The 21,024-nt window shown below is 54.7% G+C and overlaps 2 protein-coding genes across 2 annotated transcripts; one reads left to right on the top strand and one right to left on the bottom strand.

Moving 5' to 3' along the window:
• The first annotated feature begins 713 nt into the window (after positions 1-713).
• LOC114231286 (keratin, type II cuticular Hb6) lies at positions 714-8,257 on the top strand. The gene is made up of 9 exons (XM_054719057.1): positions 714-1,082; positions 2,232-2,440; positions 3,397-3,457; positions 4,202-4,297; positions 4,491-4,655; positions 4,910-5,035; positions 5,291-5,511; positions 7,944-7,975; positions 8,103-8,257. The coding sequence occupies exons 1-9, from the start codon at positions 714-716 to the stop codon at positions 8,255-8,257; spliced, it is 1,434 nt and encodes a 477-aa protein (XP_054575032.1).
• A 5,001-nt stretch (positions 8,258-13,258) lies between these two features.
• Positions 13,259-19,997, bottom strand: LOC103285312 (keratin, type II microfibrillar, component 7C). Its single transcript, XM_008140705.3, has 9 exons — positions 19,614-19,997; positions 17,618-17,826; positions 16,512-16,572; positions 16,287-16,382; positions 15,499-15,663; positions 15,108-15,233; positions 14,610-14,830; positions 13,911-13,942; positions 13,259-13,446 (listed from the first exon to the last, which is right to left on the bottom strand). The coding sequence occupies exons 1-9, from the start codon at positions 19,995-19,997 to the stop codon at positions 13,259-13,261; spliced, it is 1,482 nt and encodes a 493-aa protein (XP_008138927.1).
• Between the last annotated feature and the right edge of the window lie 1,027 nt (positions 19,998-21,024).

The following is a 21,024-nucleotide window of genomic DNA, read 5'->3' as shown; positions in this document are numbered from 1 at the left end:
TGGGAAGGCCAGCATGTGAGTGCATAGTGTGTGTGTGTGTGTGTGTGTGTGTGTGTGTGTTTAGGGGGTGGGATATGTTGATAGATATGAAGGATTTGGGAACAGTGTGGGAGTGTTGGATACATGTACGGATAATTGAGAGATTGTGCAAGTGTGGAGCTTTGTCAATGCAGAACGAGGTCATCCGTGTGAGGGAAATCACCAAGCGCACCCCAAGTTCCACATCACCTGTGGATCTCACACTCTCCCAGTGTTTTAGGGCCGGTCCCACCAGCACCACGGACAGCGGCGCTGACGTCATCAGGTGGCAGGGCACTGGAGGAGCAGCAGCCCCGCCTTTCCCCTCCCCTCCAACCTGAGTCACTGCTCCCTCATCCCCCAGTTCCTGAGTCTCCACAACTGTATCGAGGGAGGTTGGGGTGGGCGTGGGAGATGTGAGCTGGCTCTTTGATGATAAAAATTGTGCAGTTTAGGGCAAAAGGCCATAAACATCTGGCCGCATTTGGAACCCAATTAAGTACATTAAGGGAGAACACAGCAGCTAAGCAACCCAAGCCCATAAAAGATGGCTAATTGCTCCTAACCCATGGACGCACCAGGCTCACCACATATATAAAAGGCCCAAAGATGTCCGAGACGTAAACACCTTGTCCACTATACCCTCCACTAGGACCTCTCCCTCTTCACAGCCTCCTGTGTCCCAAAGAAACACCATGACTTGTGGATCTTACTGTGCTGGAGGCACCTTCAGCTGTGCCTCCGCCTGCGGGCCCCGGCCCGGCCGCTGCTGCATCACCGCCGCCCCCTACCGCGGCATCTCCTGCTACCGAGGACTCTCCAGGGGCTTTGGCAGCCAGAGTGTCTGCGGCGCCTTCCGCTCCGGCTCCTGCGGACGCAGCTTCGGGTACCGCTCAGGCGGCGTGTGCGGACCCAGCCCGCCCTGCATCACCACCGTGTCCGTCAATGAGAGCCTCCTCACGCCCCTCAACCTGGAGATCGACCCCAACGCGCAGTGCGTGAAGCATGAGGAGAAGGAGCAGATCAAGTGTCTCAACAGTAGGTTTGCTGCCTTCATCGACAAGGTGGGTGTCCTTGAACACACCCTTCCTAAACTCCACCCATGTGCAGGACTCAGTCTGGGCACCAAGAGGGGAGTCAGGGGCAGGAAGAGCTCTGACGGCCTGAGCTCCCCATTCTGATGAGAGGGGCAGACACACAGACAAGAACAGGCACTGACACAAGACCCAGAAGACGCAGCTGGGAGTTCAAATAGGCAGAGCTTATGGAAGAGAGGTGTGACCTGGCTGTTCGGAGGCACAACTAGAGTTCAGGAAATTGAAGAGGAAAATGGCAACTGCTTCTGAAGTTACAGAGGTTTCAGGCCCCATCTGAGGACTGTGCTCCCTCTGAGGCATAAAGTGGATTGGCCATCCAGTGAAGGGGGCCAGGGGCCAGGGTAGCAGAGATCTCCTCTAAGATGGCTGGTGACATCATCTCCCTGTTACCTGTCACCACACATCCCAGGCTGTGATCTGAATCTTGGAACTCTGCCCAAGAGGGCACCTCTTCTAGCTTCAAGGTGAGGGGGTGAGCCCTTCACCGGGAGACATGCTACTTGGACTCATCAGGTCGGGATAACTCAGTTCACCTGAGAAGGGACTGATCTTTCCCAGCCCGTTGCTCCCATCCCTAAGTTGGAAAATCCAGATATCTATATAATAAAAGCCTAAGTGACCATTATGGCGGATCGACCAGAATGACCAGTCGCTATGATGTGCACTGACCACCAGGAGGCAGATGTTCAACGCAGGAGCCGGCCCCTGGTGGTCAATGTGCTCCCACAAGGGGAGCGCCGCTCAGGCAGAAGTCAGGCTCACAGCTGGCGAGCGCAGCAGTGGTGGCGGGAGCCCCTCCCCGCTCTGTGGCAGTGCTAAGGAGCAGTGAGCTGAGCAGTAAGGAGCAGCAAGCAGGCAGGTGGTAAGGAGTGAGGGGTCCTAGACTGCGAGAGGGCACAGGCCGGGCTGAGAGACACACCCCCTCAGTGCACGAATTTTGTGCACTGGGCCTCTAGTAGATCATAATCAGGAACTCCCGGAGTTGATTTGTCTACCACTGTCCACCTCTAATTTCTGCTGAGCTGCAGATTTGGAAGTTTACCTTAAAGCAACCCTCCAGATGGGCTTTGGGGCACCAAGAGCCATCTGACCCGTCTTCTCCACCCTGAATGGTAGGTGCGCTTCCTGGAGCAGCAGAACAAGGTTCTGGAGACCAAGTGGCAGTACTACCAGAACCGCAAGTGCTGCGAGAGCAACCTGGAGCCGCTGTTTGAGGGCTACATCGAGACGCTGAGGCGGGAGGCCGAGTGTGTGGAGGCCGACAGCGGGAGGCTGGCCTCAGAGCTCAACCACGTGCAGGAGGTGATGGAGGGCTACAAGAAGAAGTGAGTGTGGCTGGGTTTGACGTGGGACACGGGGAAGGACGTAGGTTAAAGGCCATTGGATTAGACATGAGAAGAATTTCCAAGCAGGGTGAGCAGCCATGCAGGCAGGGTGGCAGAATGTAGTAGGATCTTTTCACCTGTGCAATTGTTGCCCGGATGCCTGCCTAAGAGTAGGGCCGTGATTCCCCCAGAACCGTGGTTGGCAAACTGCGGCTCGCGAGCCACATGTGGCTCTTTGGCCCCTTGAGTGTGGCTCTTCCACAAAATACCAAGGCCTGGACGGGTAGTGGCATTAGGAGAAGTTTAAGTTTAAAAATTTGGCTCTCAAAAGAAATTTCAATCGTTGATATTTGGCTCTGTTGTCTAATTAGTTTGCCGACCACTGTCCCAGGACATCTCTCCACTGCTTTAGCCTTCTTTTCTTGGAGTCTGACCACCCAGCAGCTGCTGCCTGTGCTCTGTGGGGAGAAGGCTTCTGGCATCTTCCAGGCCTTCTCCTCCTGACCTCCCACCTATAGCACATGGCCCATGGATGCGATATGAGCCCTACATGTCCTGGGCTCTGGTTGTCCCACAGCTCAGGGCTCTGAGTGCTGATGGCCTCTGGGCGCATTAGACCCACACCTGGGTGAGGAGGCACCCTCAGCTGAGGGGGTGCTGGCTGCTGAGCCCCAGAGGGGATGCTGGCCACTGCCAGCATGGGGCTGGTGCTGAGGCCTTATTTGCCTCTTGAGGTGACCTCAGAGCTGCTATAAGGTCCCAGAAGATTAGCCCCAGGGACCCCTCAATTCAAGGTGGAGATATCCCAAATCCAACCAAAAGGACCTAACATGGCTGCCAGAGGTCCAGCTGTGGTGGGAGGTTCCTAACATTGGCCCCTGCCCTGGTGTGAAGTGGGAGGGGTTCATGAAAGACCTGCCCTTCCATGACCTCCCTCTCTGCCTCTTCTGCCTCAGGTATGAGGAGGAAGTTTCTCTGAGAGCAACAGCTGAGAATGAGTTTGTGGTTCTGAAGAAGGTGAGTCATGTGGTATTGGGGAGCACAGACATGAGGGATCCTAGAATGACAGACTCTTCCTGGGGAGACCCCGAGGGTCTCAACCTCAGTGTGGGGTGCAGTGACCTTGTCAAATCACATGGGTAATTCCCAGAGATCGGGTCATGGAAGGCACATCCAGAGCTTTGACAAAGGTCAATACCCTTGGAATATCCACTGTGTCCTGGGGCACGGGGATGGCCGGGTTGACCTCTGGATGTCCTGCTCGGCTTCGGAGGTGTGGTCTGGGGCTTGGGTCACATAGAAACCTGGCATCTTCAGTCTCTGTTGAGGGACAATGTCCTGTCTAGAGCTGTGGGATGTCTGAATAAAAGGAGGGGAAAGATGGAACAGAACCAGGAGTGGCCAGGTGGAGTCTGGGAGGAGTGCTGGGTGACAGGGAGGGGCCAAGATGTCTGAGTGGGGAGTGAGTCTGGGCAGGGTCCTGGAACAGGGTGAGTAAAAGAGGAGAAATGGGAGGGTAAGCTGCCTCAGGTGGGAGGGGGAAAGGATGGTGGCTAATCTCCAAGACAGAAAGGGGTTTGTTCTCAGAAGGGGAGGAGGTTGTGAGGCCCATCCCAGGAAGTTCAGAAAGTATGGAGATGGGATGGGAATAGGAACCCTGGGAATCCTTCCCCGCCACCCGGCCTCCATGAATGGGTGAGAAGAGGGCATTGGGGTGACAATCACCAGGGTTCTGAGCTCAAAGACTGCCCACCTTTCCAGGATGTGGACTGCGCCTACCTCCGCAAGTCGGACCTGGAAGCCAATGCAGAGGCCCTGACCGAGGAGATTGACTTCCTGCGGCGACTGTATGAGGAGGTGAGGGCTCGTGGTCCAGGCAAGAAACTGGCCGCCCGCCTTGAGGGATTTGGGCATCAGTCTGCAATCCATGAGCGGAGGGCGGGGGGGAGGGGGGGGGCTGGAGACCAGGGAGGGCTGAGAAGATTGGGTAGATGCCATGGTGGGTGAGGCTGTGGCATTAACAAGATCCTTCCTCTTCCCATACCCACAGGAGATCCGTGTCCTCCAAGCCCACATCTCAGACACCTCAGTCGTTGTCAAGATGGACAACAGCCGGGACCTGAACATGGACTGCGTCATTGCCGAGATCAAGGCTCAGTATGACGACATCGCCAGCCGCAGCCGGGCCGAGGCCGAGTCCTGGTACCGCAGCAAGGTGAGTGGCACAGGACACCTGCCACCTAGACATGGCAGTGGGAGGGATGTGAGGTGTATATCAGAAAAGGCTGCTTTTGTCTGGGGATTCTGATCCTAGGGATGGTAACAGAGGCCAGACAGCTCTCAGGGTGAGGGGGCAGGGCAGGGCTGCCATGGGTGGTTGCTCGGGCTGAGCACTGTACAGCCTGCACTCTCATCTGTGGTGGCCTGAATGGGTGGCAGGTCCCATCCTGAATCTCTGCTTCCCCCCAGTGCGAGGAGATGAAGGCCACCGTGATCCGTCACGGGGAGACCCTGCGCCGCACCAAGGAGGAGATCAATGAGCTGAACCGCATGATCCAGAGGCTGACCGCCGAGGTTGAGAATGCTAAGTGCCAGGTACGGGGCATCTGCACCCTAGACCACCAGAGAGGCTGAGGGCCTGGCCTGGCTTCCATGTGGACTCCATCACTCATTCCCCAGCCCATTTGCATGACTAGAGTCCTGGGTGTGATTACCAGGGAGACCCAGGTCACAAAGGTGAGGGGCCTATTTTGGGAGTGTTCCCAGCTGGGTGTGAGTGACTGGACACACGCAGGAAATGGACAGAGAGACCTGGGTCCATAACCTGCCTTGTCCTCTTGTGGCCCCCAGAACACCAAGCTGGAGACTGCCGTGAAGCAGTCGGAGGAGCAGGGCGAGACGGCCGTCAGCGATGCCCGCTGCAAGCTGGCCGAGCTGGAGGCCGCCCTGCAGAAGGCCAAGCAGGACATGGCCTGCCTGCTCAAGGAGTACCAGGAGGTGATGAACTCCAAGCTGGGCCTGGACATCGAGATCGCCACCTACAGGCGCCTGCTGGAGGGCGAGGAGCAGAGGTGGGTATCCTAACCAATCTTCTCTCCCAGCCTTGCCTGGGTTCTCAGCTCGCCCAGTCCCTCACAGGCGTGGCATCAGTCCTCTCTTGTTTCCAAATATCCTGATCATGCAACTGGACAGGTAATTTGAATAAGTTCTTTGGATATGCTTCTAGCCCCGTTTGAGTTTCTCATGACCACCTGGTGCTGATCTGGAAGTGGTTCCTTTTACAAATCTGCTCCTCAGTCAGGTCAGGTCAGGTCTGGCGGTTGCAATTGCTGTTCCTGAGAAGCCCAGCCTGGGTTTGGGGTTAACTTCCCTTTATAGTGCTTCTGTCCCCTTGGGCCCTGCACATGCCACTCAGGATTCCAGCTCTCTTTTCAAGCCCAGCGAAGGCCTCAGGCCTGGGAGTTCATATTTATCCCAGAGGGCAACTTCAGTCGGGGATTTTACTAACTCACACTGAGATATTCTAACATTAGCAAGTACCCCTAAGTGGTCCTCCATCACAGCAGGTGGGACTTGGCAGCAGGATCTGTCCCTTGAGGCAGCTGTGTCCCACTCTGGACATTTTTGCTTCTGGATTGCTTTGGGGACCAGGTGCGGGTGAGAGCAGACTCACTGGTCATTTAGCCTTCTGATGGCCGGAGGGCAGTTATGATGAGACGCTTCCCAGAATGTGGCCCTTAGGTTCTTGCCCAGGTTGGTCAGGTGCTCACACCCTGAGCTCTCTTCTTGTTGTATACAGCCGGGCCCCAGGCCCTGGGCAGACGACAGGGGAGTATGAGGATGCAGAAGAGCATCTAGGGGCACCCTGTGTACTGGGGCGATGGGGACACAAGTTTGGTAGCTGATCACTTGGAGAGACTCACAATGTGCTCACGGAATTGCACTGGAGAGCTCAGAGGCACCAGGGCTTGCTGGGCCTGGGGAGTTTCATTCATGAAGAATTCTGGGAGGGAGAGTTTTCCAAGACTGAGTTTGGAAGTTGGAGAGACCTGTGGACATGGCCCTGGAAATGGAGTGGCCCACCTCTCTGGCCCATGGGTCTCTGGGAGAGAAGCAGAAGCTCTGATGTGTGTTCCCTAGGAAACCTGGGGATGGGTGATTAGACAGTGAATTACTTTTGATTCTCCTCATGCCTCAAGCTAATTTTGACAACCCTTTGCCACTGTGCTCTCACAGGGACTCCCATGTGTCCCCCTTCAGGAGACAGCAGGCTGAGTTAGATGGCCCAAGTTATAGCCCTGCCTTTGTCATTGGTTATTTTCTGTCTCTGGGCCTCAGTTTCTCTATATGTCAAATGAGCGATTTGGTGTAGATGGTCTCTGAGCCTGTTCCAAGTGGGTTCTAAAATCCCATTTATTCATGCAATGCAACAGTTCTTTATTGAGCTAGGCATTGTTTTAGGCACTGTTGGTTCTGCAATGGGGAAAAGAACAGACAGAAACTTCTGCCCCTGCCCAACTGGTTTGGCTCGGTGGATAGAGTGTCAACCTGTAGACTGAAGGGTCCCAGGTTCGATTCAGGTCAAGGGTACATGCCCAGTTTGCAGGCTTGATCCCGAGCAGGGGGCGTGCGGAAGGCAGCCAATCAATGATTCTCTCTCTTCATTGATGTTTCTATCTCTCTCCCTCTCCCTTCCTTTCTGAAAACAATAAAAATATTTAAAAAACAAGCAAAACAAAACAAAACAAAAAACCCAAAAAACTTCTGCCCTCCTGAAGCTGCATTCTAGTGATACCAATTTGACCAGATTTAAGACGTTACACCTGCGGCTCCTCAAATGCATTTATTTATTTATTTATTTATTTATCCTCACCTGAGGATATTTTTTCCATTGATTTTTTTTTTAAAGAGAGAGTGGAAGCAAAGGAGGGAGGGAGAGAAACATCGATGTGAGAGAGACACATCGATTGGTTGTCCCCCACATGCTCCCCGACTGGGGGCCAGGGATCAAGCCTGCAACTGATGTATGCACCCTTGACAGGAACCAACCCTCCCTACCCTTTAGTCCACGGGCCAACGCTCCAACCACTGAGCCAAACCGGCTAGGCCTCAAATGCATTTACAAGCCAACCAGAACCAATAGAAATGGTAGCAGTGAATATTTCTGAAGTGCTGGCTGTGTGGCAGGCACTGAGCACTCACATGTGTCACTTGATTTCATCCTCACTACAGACTTAGGAGTAGATGGTCTCCATGAGGAGGTAGGCGGAGGGAGGGTAAATCGGAGGTTGCTCAGCTAACGGTGGGTGGAGAGCCAGGCACACTAGGCATCTGTCTCCAGAAGCCACATGCTGGTGAAGCGCCACCCCCCCCCCACCTCGCCCCCAACCCGGCTTCTGGATTAGCCCCAGAAGGAGGGCCACGGGCCTCACCTTTCACGCTGGCTGCATCCGCCAGGCGGCTTTGCCACGGCACTGACCTCTCTCTTTTCTTTTCCCAATAGGCTGTGTGAGGGCGTCGGCTCCGTGAATGTCTGTAAGTAGCTCAAGCCCTTACCCTTCTCCCGCTGGGGTGGTCCAAGGCCTTTGGGGAGGGGGCGTTTTCGCTTGCCCCAAAGCTGCCTGTCTGTGGCAGTGCCTGATAGAGTTCTCCCCTCATCCAGGCGTCAGCAGCTCCCGCGGTGGCGTCGTCTGTGGCGATCTCTGCGCACGCGGTACTGCCCCTGCTGTCACCACCAGCGTGTGTAACGCCCCCTGCTGCGGCAACGTGGTGGTGGGCACCGCCAACTCCTGCAGCGCGGGCTGCAACAGGTGCTAGGAGGCTGCAGCCTCTGCCAGCGCGCACCACCGGCACCCTCTGCCCAGCCTGGACCTCGAGAACCTGGATCGCCCCTCCCGCTGCCTCACGCATCGCCAGAGTTGGCCCCCCAAGAACCAGTCACCAGATGTGCACACGCTGCATGTCCTCCCTACCCGCTCCCTCTGTGTGCCACTCCCGAGCGCCCTGAGCCCGGGGAGGCTGGGGCAGCACCTTGGTCTCTTTCTGTCGCCTTTCTCAGTAGTCAGTTTGTTTTCCTGAGGATTCCTCCTTTCTTCCGCTTTCTGATTTTTGCTGGATTCATTGGTCCTGCTTGACCCCTTCACCCAAGCTTGGAGGAGCCGGCAGGCCCCAGAATCTCCCTGTGCTTGGACCTGCAGAACAGAGATAGGGAACACTGGTGGTGGTTTCCCCAGGACTCTGTGAGGGCTGCCTGCAGGAGCTTCTAAAAAGCCAATGACTCAACTGCCAGCAACTTTGTTTGTCCTTGTTTCACTCTGTGTTTCCAATAAACTTATTGTAGCGAATCAAACCTGGTTCCTCAGAGTGTTGAAAACCGCCAGGGCCCTCCTGTGAGAGGTGCTCCCTGCCAGGGACTTCCTCAGGGCCTCTCCATCCACTCAGGTGTTTCTTCAGCAGTTGGAAATGATGGCAGTACACGCTGCCCTTCTGGCTTGAGCAACCCAAGCCTTGGGAAAGCAGGAGAAGCCTGAAGGAGGCAGGGATCTATGCAGTCATGGTTTCTTTAGACCAAGCTTTCTCAACGCCAACCCTATTGACATCTTGGGCTGGAGAATTCTGTGCGGCGGGGCTGTCCTGTGCACCATAAGGAGGTTGAGCAGTATCCCTGGCCTTCACCCGCCTGGTGCCAAGATGCCTCTAGGTATGGTCAAATGTGCCCAAGGGGTCCTCAACAAGGGGATTGTGCCCCAGGGGCATTCCTGGAGGGGGGAAGTCCATGAGGAAACATGTGGAGGTAAGAATGGAAGGAAGGCATGTGAGACAAGAGCGTGGGGGAGAATCAGGAGAGCTGTGCTTCCAATACACAGTCCTGACTCTGCCATTTCCCAAATGTGTGACTTTGGGCAAATTGCTTCCACCTTCCGAGCTTCCGTTTCCTTGTCTGCAGAATGAAGGAGGTTGGGTCATATTCCTAAGGTCCCTTCTGGCTCCTTAAGTGAGATTATGCATTTAAAAGCATTTTGTTAATAATAAAAAAAATGTTTGAATGCTGGTTCAGCCATTTATCCTTTCTATAATTGTGGGAGTAAATTCTGTAAGTATAGGAGCTGCAGATATAAGGAGCATTCCCTACCCTTAGACCCGAGAGAGCATACTCAGGAAGGAGCCCAAGAATGTCACCCTCACCACAGTCTATTGGTCAAAGCTATTATAGAGTCAGCCCAGATTCCTGGGGAGGGGACATAGACTCTACCTGTGAAATGAGGAGCGACATAGACAGAGAGAGGAGACTTGGAGCCATTTCTAAAGATAACAATCACAGGAGGATAAATGAGACAATACAAACAAAAATTTAGAGTATAGCATGGCATGCAATTGATACTCAAAAATTGCTATTTATTATTGTTGTTACTATTACTATGATATCACAACAGCACAGATTTCCGAGGTTCTGAATAGCAGGAGGCAGAATGGGATGGTAAAGAAATATAGGGGCTAGAAGTCTGGACTCTTAGCTTCATGTCCTGGTTTGATCACCAGGAGTATGTGGCCAGGCCTCTTCAGGCTTTTGAACCTCAGTTAGTTTATCCACATTTTGGGTTGACAACTGGCCTATGAAAAGAGCAAGCACATCAAGGAAGGGCAGATGCTGAAGGACTGCATGCTGTCACTACCACCACTAGCTCAGCTGTCAGCACAGCGGACCTGATGTCTAAATAGCTCATATTCCTTAGGTATCAGCAGGAACATTCCAGAGAAGAGGCAGTTGTCTCTCTGTGACGGGTGGAAGGCCTCACTGATTGGCCCATACCATCTACCTCTTCAAGATGATGGGAAAAGTGCCTGGAAGGAAGTAGGAATGAGAAATGACCTTGGATGAAGAAAGATTTGGTGGGATGGAGTTGAGGCTGGGGTAGGAGGGGCAGTGGAGAAGAGTGTAGAAATGAGAGGCTCACTTTAAGCTTCTAGAGGGCACTGGTGAGCAGTCCCCGTCCTCCCCCAGAAGCCTCAGAGACTTATTAGAGTCCCTGATGTTTCCATGCTCCAACCCCACCTCTTCATACGCATTCCACCATGTCTAGGGCACATCTCTTCTTCCCAGCTAACTCCTTATACTTTTTGCTGTAAAATGTAAGCTTCATGGAGGATAGGCGTCTTTGACTATTTTCTTCACTTACATGAACCAAGTTTGTATAACAGTCCTTGGTCCATATTAAGCACGGAGTGATCATTTGCTGATTGAATAAATGAACTCCCGGTCTTCCTTTAGGCTTCAGCTTCAATATTACTTCCTTCAGGAGGTAGCCAGCTTTCTCTGGTTAATAATCTTCCAAATGTGCGTCCCTTTCCTCCTGAGACCAAGGCCCTAGGCCTCTTTGAAACGACACCTTTCCTTGATGAAGAGGTGGCAGAGGAAGTGAGGCTCAGGTACTCAGGAACGGAGGCTCTAACAGATGGAGAGTCTGCAACATCAGTCTTGCCCGGTCCCTTGAGCTCGTGGGGCTGGAGGGAGGTGCATCACTCCTGAGGCATGGAGCCTCCCTGGGCTCTCCCAGGTGGCATCTGGATGACCTCCCAAGGCTGGCAGTGCTTACGGTGTCCTCCCTAAGTCCCTGGGAAGGCAGTGTTACAACCCCAGAGCAGAACTCAGAGCCATTGCCTAAGAAAGTCAGAACTAAAAAGAGCCTTTCAAAGGCTCTGGCCCAGTATTCACTTGACAGGTGTTCAGGGCCCCCTGAGCCAGAGCAGGGGAAGAAGGTGCGGTCAATGGGAAGTGGTGAGAGGCACTGAGACGTAAGTCAGAGCCAGGTACGCAGGACTGATGTGCTATGTTCAAAGGCCCAGACTTCATCCTGAGGGTAATGGAGACCCCCTGGCAGGTGAGACTTGGGTTTTGTAGAAATCTCTGGTTGCTGTGTAGGTGGATTGGAAGGGGAGGAGAGCAGGACTCAACCAAAATGGTGGTGGCTGGACCACGGGTGGTAGCAGCAGGGAGAGAGGAAAGAGATGGATTAGAAGGATACTTAAGAGGTAGAGAAAGAAAGCACTTGGGAGTTAGTTTTGAGAGTGAGGATATAGGCATAGATCATAGGTTTAGATGTGGGCAGCTATGTTGAGGATCTTGACAGGGGAGGTAGGAGAAGACGGGTGGAGAAGGTGAGAAATAGTGAGTTGAGCTTGGAGGTCTGTTCAGTGGAAGGGTCTCTAGGACTGGCAAGCGGAGCTTCCCTGTACAAACTGGGGGCATGGGTCTGAGGCTGAGGAGCGAGGTCAGGGCAGCAGGAGAGTCCCCATGACTCTGAAGCACAGTCGGATGATTTTAACTGGGGCGGACACCAATGATGGTGGTAGCTGAAAGAGAGCTGCTTGGGAGGAGCTCAGAGCCTGGCCTGCCAAACAAGGAAGTGAAAGGCCTGAGACTCTGGGAGGGAGAGAGGGTGACAGGCGAGGAGTCAAGAGGGCCCTAGAGATTCCAGGAGGGAGGGAGGGAAGGTGGTGGGTCCTCCTAGGACAGCATGGTGACATGGACAGAAAGGTAAGGGCCTGAAGGAAGGTTGGTCAGCACTGGGGCTGAGGTAGGGCTGGGCAAAGAGAGGGAAAAGAGGGCCAGTGAGGAGGAAATTCACTCCACAGGAGCGTGGCTGGGGCCCAGGGAGGGCTATTCCATGCCTGGTTCTTCCGGAGCGGGGCTAGGGGCTTCGCAACAGCTTCCCCCTGGAGCTCCCGGCCTCTTTCTGAGCAGAGGACAGGAGCAGTCAGGCCATGCAGGGGCAGAGGAGCTACCTTGGCCTTGGGATTAAAACTCTGAGGGATCTGGGAATGAGGGTAGTCAGTGGGGCAGTTAAGAAAGCAAGTAGATGGTGGGGGGAAGTAGCTCCTCTTAGGAAGTTAAGAGTTTTTTAGGAGGCTGTCCTGGGTGCTGAAGAGGTGTGTGTGTGGGTCGGGGGAGAGGGGGGTGGGCAAGGGGTGGTGTCAAGGGTCTCATCTCCATTGTTTGATGGACAATAGTGGGAATGGGTGGTTTGGGGTCCAGACTGATATGGGGTGGCTATCCGAGGTGGCTGTTGGCACTTCCAACAGGAGGTTGCTGCTGTGGTGCATGTGTGCATGGTGTTGGTGGAGGTGTGTGTGTGGGAAGGGGATTAAAGCCACACACACACACACACACACACACACACACACACACACACACACACCTGCCTTCAGAAGATTCCATGGCTTCTGGTTCCCTTCAGCCAGAGGAACAAGTCTTAAGTCTCAAGTCTCAGACTACCTCTGACAGGTGTGACTTAGGGGAAGGTGCTGTGAGCACAGTCAGCATTGCCTGGCCAGGGGAGGATGGAACTATTGGGGATAGGCTGTTCTGTGGGTATCCAGGTTGAGGACAGGCCAGAATGACCCCAGTCCTCAGGTCATCTCACTGGGTTGGGGTTCTCATTAGTCGGTGGACATGGGCTCAGTCTGAGCAAGCAAGACATCATAGCACAGAAAGCAGGTCCCCCAGTTTATTGGAAAAACAGAGGACAAGGGGCCAGAGAGGGAAGGGGGGAAGTCCAGCAGAGCTCCTTCCAGGGAAGGAGAGCCCTCCTGCCTGGGAGGAGCCAAAGAAGACGCGGAAGAGAAGGGTCCATTCCAAGCAGCAGCCCTTTCTGGTAGGACAAGATGAGCAGAGGAGAGGCTGATGGGAACAAGCCTTGTGGTGTATTCTCAGAACACATGGGGAACAGCTACCGGGGTGCCGCTGTTCTCAGCTGGGGGTGGGGGCAGTGGCACGTCTGGCAGGCAGTAGGGGCTTCTTTGGCTCTCTCTTGGGGCAGCCTAACACCTCCCTAGGCCGCTGGAGCCCCCTCCACAGGTGGTGTTGAGCTGGCAGCAGGGCGCGCACATTCCGGTGGGCACTGCCAGGTTCCCACCACAGGGGGCATTGCAGGCGCTGCCTACTACTGGTCTGGAGCCAGACACACAGAGGTCCCCACAGACGACTCCGCCCCGGGAGCTGCTGACACCTGTGAGAACAAGGGCTGGGTCAGACGTCGCCACCAGCCGCCTCCCTTTTGGCCTCTGTGATCTGTCCAGCCCACCAGGGAAGGACTCAAAGGACCTTCAGTTCTAATTCTGAAGGCATGGAAGGAACCTGAGCCTGGGGTCTTTCTGGCTCTGGTTGTCCTTTGTGACCTTGGATAAGCCCCTTACTCTTTCTGCGTTTCCACACCTATACAAGGGGTGGGGTCAGACTGAGCGATATCTAAGGTCCCTTCCTGCAGTGACATATTACTATTCTTCCCCTCCCCAACCCCATTCATGCTGTGAGGTTCTGCTTGTAAGCTAAGCTCAGTCTTTCCTGCTGCATGACCAACCTACTCCTATTCACTGAAGGAAGTATTGGAAAAACTCTCCCCAGTGTCTATACATTCATCCAGGAAATTCTTTTTGTCCAAGAATTTTCCTTTTTAGGACTCATGATACTTACAGACATTCACAGATCCAACGCCTTCACACAGCCTAAGTGGGGGAAAGGTAAGAGAGGGGAAGAGAAAAGAGATCAGAATGAGGTCCTCAGGGTTCCCTTAGGTTATGGGATGGGCGATAGTCACGTCTTTGTGAAACTTTGAAGAGTGCCTTTCTGGCAGCTGCAGCAATGCCAGGGCATACTATCTGGCAAGCAGAGTACAGGCTGGATTCAGCTTTCACTTACTCCTTTGTGCTGTGCACAGCCTGAACAACCGTCCCTGGCCTGTGTGCATGGGTTTGGTTTTAGGAAGGGGAGGGTTCTCTTGGGCAGTGACATGAGGCCAGGGCCAGGTTTGGCCAGCAACTTCGCCTTAGGACAAGGTGACCTTCCAGAAACAAGGGAGGGAGTGGATTTTGGAAGAGTTGAGGGTAGAATAACTCAATAATCTTCTGAACTGATAGGAAGGGTGTCTGGGTTCTAATCCTAGCAAGGCCGGGTGCTGTTTGGGATTCTAGACATCACAGTGGCACTGGCTTTTGTTTTTCCTCTGTATGCCATGTCCAAGTTCCAGTCCTTAGAAATCAAGGATTCAAAGATCCCACAATCTAGCTTGAGGCCAGTTCTTGGGACTGAGACTGAGATACGGAGGAATCAAAGGTGGGCCGATCCATGCATGTGGAGTTCTTGGGGCAACTGGGCAACTGGGTTGAGTCTCACCTCTGCTCCTCGCCCTCCAGCAGGCGCCTGTAGGTGGCGATCTCGATGTCCAGGCCCAGCTTGGAGTTCATCACCTCCTGGTACTCCTTGAGCAGGCAGGCCATGTCCTGCTTGGCCTTCTGCAGGGCGGCCTCCAGCTCGGCCAGCTTGCAGCGGGCATCGTTGATAGCTGTCTCACCCTGCTGCTCCGATTGGGTCACTGCGGCCTCCAGCTTGGTGTTCTGGGGACCCAGAAGAGAACAAGGTGGGGTATGATTTCGGGGTCTCTCTGTCAATTTCCTGGATGTGTCCAGTCTCTCCCAGCCAGCTGTGAACATCCCAGGAACAAGCCTCTCGCCTTCATCACCTGGGTCTCCCTAAGTGACCACAACTTATAATTCTAGTTATGCAAATGGGCTAGAGAATGAATGGTGAGATTTAGATTGGACAGACATGGCCTGTGAGACCATGGCCAGGCCCCCAGCCTCTCTGGTGGTCTAGGGTGCAGATGCCCCGTACCTGGCACTTGGCGTTCTCAACCTCGGCGGTCAGCCTCTGGATCATGCGGTTCAGCTCGTTGATCTCCTCCTTGGTGCGGCGCAGGGTCTCCCCGTGACGGATCACTGTGGCCTTCATCTCCTCGCACTGGGGGGAAGCAGAGATGCTCCTGAGGCTCAGGATGAGACATCCCCCCCATTCAGGACACCATGGATGTTAGTGCAGGCTGTACAGTGCTCAGCCTGTGCAATCACTCATGGCAGCCCTGCCCTGCCCCCTCAACCTGAGAGCTGTCTGGCCTCTGTTACCATGCCTAGGATCAGAATCCCCAGACAAAAGCAGCCTTTTCTGATATATACCTCACATCCCTCCCACTGCCATGTCTAGGTGGCAGGTGTCCTGTGCCACTCACCTTGCTGCGGTACCAGGACTCGGCCTCGGCCCGGCTGCGGCTGGCGATGTCATCATACTGAGCCTTGATTTCGGCAATGACACAGTCCATGTTCAGGTCCCGGCTGTTGTCCATCTTAACGACGACCGAGGTGTCTGAGATGTGGGCGTGGAGGACACGGATCTCCTGTGGGGCGGGAGTGAGGGAAGAGGAAGAATAACCAAGTTATCTGAACTTTTCCTCACCTGCTGAGGCTGATGCCTATCATCTCTTTGGCCCATTTGGAGCCAAAGTCTCTTGTTTGGAGAGAAACTCCCTGATGAGATCACATAACTTTTTGTCCAGATTAAAAAAAAAAACCCTCTTAGAAGAAAATGCGTCTAGTTCTCAAAGGCTTGCTTCTGGAATTGTTCAGGCCCATGTGCACCTGGGCGGCTTCCTGCCAGCCAGCATGCTGTGGGTCTTCCTTGGGAGCAGACCCTGCGGAGGGGCCACATCACATTCCCCTGGACTGACCACACTGAGGAAGGCCATGGGCTGCCCGAGAAAATCTGGAGAACGGATTGAGGCTGCGTGATGATTCATGTGGCCTCTGCTTTGGGTTCCCAAGACACGCTGTCTGTCCTAGAGACCACACACTCTTGCCCCTACTACTTCTGTCCCTCTTGGTTTTACATTTCTCTGTCTCCTTTCCTCCCTTTTCCTGCTCCCCTCCAACACTCCAATCTCAAGTTGGGTTCCCACATCAGTTGGCCTGTAGGGTCTGGGCAGGGGTCGGGGTGCCCGCCATGGCTGAGAGAGTCCCTCACCTCCTCATACAGTCGCCGCAGGAAGTCAATCTCCTCGGTCAGGGCCTCCGCATTGGCCTCCAGGTCTGACTTGCGGAGGTAGGCGCAGTCCACGTCCTGTGTGGGGTTCAAGAGGCCATGAAGTCAGGGTTCCTCGGGATGCTCTGAAGGTTGGCTGCCATGTGGCAGGGCAGAGAGGACAGGGTGGCCGGGAACTCAGGGTGGGGCTTGGTTTCAGGTACTCACCTTCTTTAGAACTACAAACTCATTCTCCGCTGTGGCCCGAAGTGTGACTTCTTCTTCATACCTGAGGTGGGCAAGGAGAACAGGATCCCGTCTGAGCAGCTCTTAACATGGCCTTGAAGCAGGCATGCAAACATGCCTGATTCCTAGATCTCCTCTGGCTTGTGCCCCTGCCTCCAAAAGAAATGAGGTGGCACAAGGAAGAAATCAGGCTGCTGGTCCAGGCCTGCTGGGATGCATTGGAGGACCGAAGCATCCACTCTCACATCACCTCTGAGCTCTCAGTGGGGGTGGGAGGGCAGTATCTGGAAGCTGTGTGTGCATGTGTGTGTGTGTGTGTGGGGGGGGGAGATTCGGTCAAGGGAGATGGATGTTTTTCCCACCCAGGGCTCCTTTTACCTTTCCTCTGACCCTTCCTCTTGCCCCTGGCTTTGGGATCCCCTCCCGTTCTCTTCCTGGGCTCAGCCAAGAGGAGTCAAGCCCGCCACTTCCTCCTGCTCTGTGGGCAGGCTGGCTTGGAGCCAGAGGCAGGAGGTGTGGCGGACTGGGAAGTCCACGGCGAGAGCCTTACTGAAGGCAGCTGGCCACCCCTCGAAACCCGATTCCTTCAGAGTCCCCGGTGTGTACCCGTCATAGCTTGTATCACACATGGTAACTGAAGGTCTGGCTGTGCCCGTGCCACCCTGCCTCCCAGCAGACTGTAAGTCCACAAGGAAAGGGACTGTGTCTCCTGGTTGCCCCTGGGCAGGGGTATCTGAACCCAGTTTGGCATCTGGCTGGCACCTGGTAGGCGCTCAGAAAGTGTTGAGTGAAGGAGTAAACCTAAGAAGAATGTCCATGGCTTTGAGGGCTAGGCGCAAAGGGTCCAGGAATGTTAATTTTTCTGGGGTCTTAAGAGCAAGGTCTGGTGGATGGAGGCAGGAAGAGAACATCATTTCCCTGAGCTGCTGGCAGGAAGCTCTGGGGAGCTCCACCCCTGGGGGGCCAGGAAAGACAGAGTGCAGGTTCTCCCCCGATCTCACGCAGAGACCCAGCCACAGACCGGGACACATTCCTTTGCTGGGAGCTCCCTTCAAGCCCTTTCCTGAGCCAGCCCTGCCTGCACTTACTTCTTCTTGTAGCCCTCCAGCACCTCCTGCACGTGGTTGAGCTCGGAGGCCAGCCTCCCGCTGTCGGCCTCCACACACTCGGCCTCCCGCCTCAGCGTCTCGATGTAGCCCTCAAACAGCGGCTCCAGGTTGCTCTCGCAGCACTTGCGGTTCTGGTAGTACTGCCACTTGGTCTCCAGCAGCTTGTTCTGCTGCTCCAGGAAGCGCACCTGCCGCCCAGAGGCAGAGCCTGAGAATCTCTTCTTGCAGGATCACAGGGCAAGAGGAGGTCCCAGCACCAGGACCTGCAGGCCCCAACTCTCCGACCCAGAGTCCTCCCTGATGGGGGTTTGTCGTTTCTCAAAGTCACACCAGGGCTTAACCAGCTCACCACCTGGAAGTCCTTGTGAGCTAACTTTAGTGTCTTTACGGCAATTTACCTAGTGACCCGAAAAGCGCCAAACCACGCTGAGTCCAGACTCTGCTGCTGCTTGTTAATAATGTGTCCTCGGGCACCGCACTTAACCCCTCTGCAGACTGATGGCCTCGCTATGAGGGTTTAGCAAGCCCTCGTACCAGAAGGCACCCGCACGCTGAACAGCTGCTACACCAAGTCAGGTGTGATGGTCAGTGTGCACATGAGCAGTTCAGCCCTTTTAGAAAGGCAGACTGTAAAAGTTGAAAAATAAAATAGGTGCCAATTACTGAACCCCTACAACAACAGTGCAATTAGTCACCTGGGATGCTCTGTGCTCCAACCCCCTCATTTTACAGATGAGGGATCCAAGTGATCCCCTGCCTGAGATCTCACAATGGCAGAGGAAGAACTCAAACTCTGATCTGCTGCCTTCTTGCAGTGTGTGTGTGTGTGTGTGTGTGTGCATGCGCTTCTCTCACTATAGTAATTATTGACTGTTGGGCCCAAGGAAAATCTCACATCCATCTCCCTGCCAGGAGGTTGACCCACCACCCCATTTACATCCCTTTGTCTAATAACTGCCACACCCCTGGTCAGTCCTTTCTTATGCTATCCTTGGTCTCTCATGTTGTTAGGAGTTTCAGATTTTCGGGGTCTTTCCTGGTGGGTATCTCTCTAACATGGCTTCTCCGAGGTTGGCTCTGAGTGCCTTCCTTGGCCCCAGAACTGCTTCCTCATTGGAGACTTCTTCCCCAGACCCACGCACCACCGCCACACAGGGTGCGATGCAGTGGAGGAGACAGCTTCAGGCCTGAGCTGGACGCTGACATCTGCAGATGGCTTCCACTGTGCCCACCTCCCCATAGGGCCTGGGAGAGTGGGAGCCGTGCCTATTGCATGGCGGCTTGGACAAACCAAGTTGGCCCCTGCTCAGTGTCTAAGTAACCCCTGGTATGGAAACAGCTCTGTGTGGTCCATGAGATTCCTGCCAGGCAGTCTTCCAGCACCACACTCACTAGCCTTGCCGTGGACACAGGGAGCATCTCCTCGCCATGTAGGCGGCTACTTGGCGTCAAGCACATTGAACACCCACATGGCAACCCTTTGCTCACAAGATGTTACCTCTCAGGCCTACACGTTCTGTCCCTAGTTCTGCTCACGTGTTTTCAGTTTGTCCTGAGCATCAGACTGGCAGCTCTTGATCCTATTCCTGTCTTTCTGTCTGTGTCCTAGAGGTATAACTGCCTCTCCCTTGGGACTTGGAGCCTCTCTGGGTAAGCCTGCCTCTGGCTTCCCCCTCAGTGCCCAGCCTGAGTCCTGCACATGGATGGAGTTTAGGAAGGGTGTGATCAAGGACACCCACCTTCTCTGTGGGCACCCTGCCTGCCTGGACAGAGGTTGTATACAATAACGTTGGAATCAAATCAGGAGCCCCTGCCCAATACACAGCTCTCTGTCAGTGTCTGTGCCCTGGATGCGGTCCATCTCCTCCATCAGACTGGGAGCTCACCTGGGCCACATCCCTCCTGCCCCTGACTCCGCTTCAGTGCCCAGCCCAGCGCCTGAAGGTCCAGGAAAGGGCTGGTCCAGGACACCCACCTTGTCGATGAAGGCAGCGAACCTGCTGTTGAGACACTTGATCTGCTCCTTCTCCTCATGCTTCACGCACTGCGCGTTGGGGTCGATCTCCAGGTTGAGGGGCGTGAGGAGGCTCTCATTGACGGACACGGTGGTGATGCAGGGCGGGCTGGGCCCGCACACGCCGCCTGAGCGGTACCCGAAGCTGCGTCCGCAGGAGCCGGAGCGGAAGGCGCCGCAGACGCTCTGGCTGCCAAAGCCCCCTGTGAGGCCGCGGTAGCAGGAGACCCCGCGGTAGGGGGCGGCGCTGATGCAGCAGCGGCCGGGCCGGGGCCCGCAGGCGGAGGCGCAGCTGAAGTTCCTGGGGCCAAATCCACAGCCCACGGAGCCGAACCCACAGGTCATGCTGGAGATAGGGAGGTTATCTGAAGAATAGAGAAGCTGGCAGGGAATGGAGCCAAAGGCCTGTGCTCCCTGGGCTGTGGCAGGCCCTTTTATGCACCAGGGGCAGCTGGCATTAAAAGGGACAGCAAAGAGACAATAGCTGCGTTTTATTGGCTTGGCATCATCCCGGGCTCTTAAGAGCCAACCCCGCTTGCCTCCTCAGTGTAGCTGTGTCAACAATCCCCAGCCACAGGCCTGTTTCATCTTCAAAGCCCTTTACAAGCTTCCTCAGGGCCTCTCCCCGCCCATGAGGATGTGGAGAAGTGGAGAAGGGAGAAGGGCTCCTGGAAGCAGCAGTTGGGTTCCACGCTCCCATGCAGGGAATGTGTGCAGTGACCTGGGGGGAGCCTGCTCCCCAAATCCTTTCCTGGAGGGGGCTCAGCTGTGCTATGGGCCCTGGCCCTCTGACCTGGCCTCAGGTGGAGCAGCTGGTCTGTCCCAAGGAGGGGCCTTGTCCCAAACAACCTCTTGTTCTGGGCTCTTAGCCTTCCCTCTTGCTCTAAGAATATCCCTTTCATCAGTGACAATATCAGCCTCTCCTAATCTGTTCCTTTCTAGAGCACAGTCAGGGAGGAGGATCGGGGTAGAGGTTTGGGAGGGAGTGTGGCCTCTGTACTTGGAGGAATTCCTAGGAAGACAGAAGCCATGGACACCAGCTGGGATATGGGAGACACTGAGTCAGAGTTCAGAAGGAAACCAGGGCCATTCTTCAGAGTTCTGGGCATCATTGCTGGTGGGATAGGTTTAGGAGTGGGAGTGTGGAATACCCTAGAGTGACAGGGTGTAATCAGGGAAGGCTTCTTGGAGGTGGCTTTAAGGAGGACTGGGGTGGGATGGGGATAGGATTGGGAGGAGACAAGAAAGGAGTCCAGTTCTGATTTGGAGACTAGACTGTGTAATCAGTCATTCCTTATTCATTCAGTAAATTCTTATTGAGTTCCAACTATCAGGAGACACTTGCTGGGTTTCTGGAATCCAGCAGAGACCT

The sequence above is a fragment of the Eptesicus fuscus genome, chromosome 7 (genome assembly GCF_027574615.1).
Source record: "Eptesicus fuscus isolate TK198812 chromosome 7, DD_ASM_mEF_20220401, whole genome shotgun sequence".
NCBI classification, from domain to species: domain Eukaryota; kingdom Metazoa; phylum Chordata; class Mammalia; order Chiroptera; family Vespertilionidae; genus Eptesicus; species Eptesicus fuscus.
This window is presented reverse-complemented; position numbering and strand designations above follow the sequence as displayed.

What these genes read in the sequence shown, in the direction of transcription:
- LOC114231286 (XM_054719057.1), top strand. Translation starts at nt 714, where the DNA reads ATGACTTGTGGATCTTACTGTGCTGGAGGCACCTTCAGCTGTGCCTCC. An exon ending in TTGAGAATGCTAAGTGCCAG is followed by an intron (nt 5,036 to 5,290) that starts GTACGGGGCATC and finishes TGTGGCCCCCAG; the next exon opens with AACACCAAGCTGGAGACTGC. An exon ending in CGTCGGCTCCGTGAATGTCT is followed by an intron (nt 7,976 to 8,102) that starts GTAAGTAGCTCA and finishes CCCCTCATCCAG; the next exon opens with GCGTCAGCAGCTCCCGCGGT.
- LOC103285312 (XM_008140705.3), bottom strand. Translation starts at nt 19,997, where the DNA reads ATGACCTGTGGGTTCGGCTCCGTGGGCTGTGGATTTGGCCCCAGGAAC. An exon ending in AGTTTGTAGTTCTAAAGAAG is followed by an intron (nt 16,383 to 16,511) that starts GTGAGTACCTGA and finishes AACCCCACACAG; the next exon opens with GACGTGGACTGCGCCTACCT. An exon ending in CTGGAGGGCGAGGAGCAGAG is followed by an intron (nt 13,943 to 14,609) that starts GTGAGACTCAAC and finishes TCCCCCACTTAG; the next exon opens with GCTGTGTGAAGGCGTTGGAT.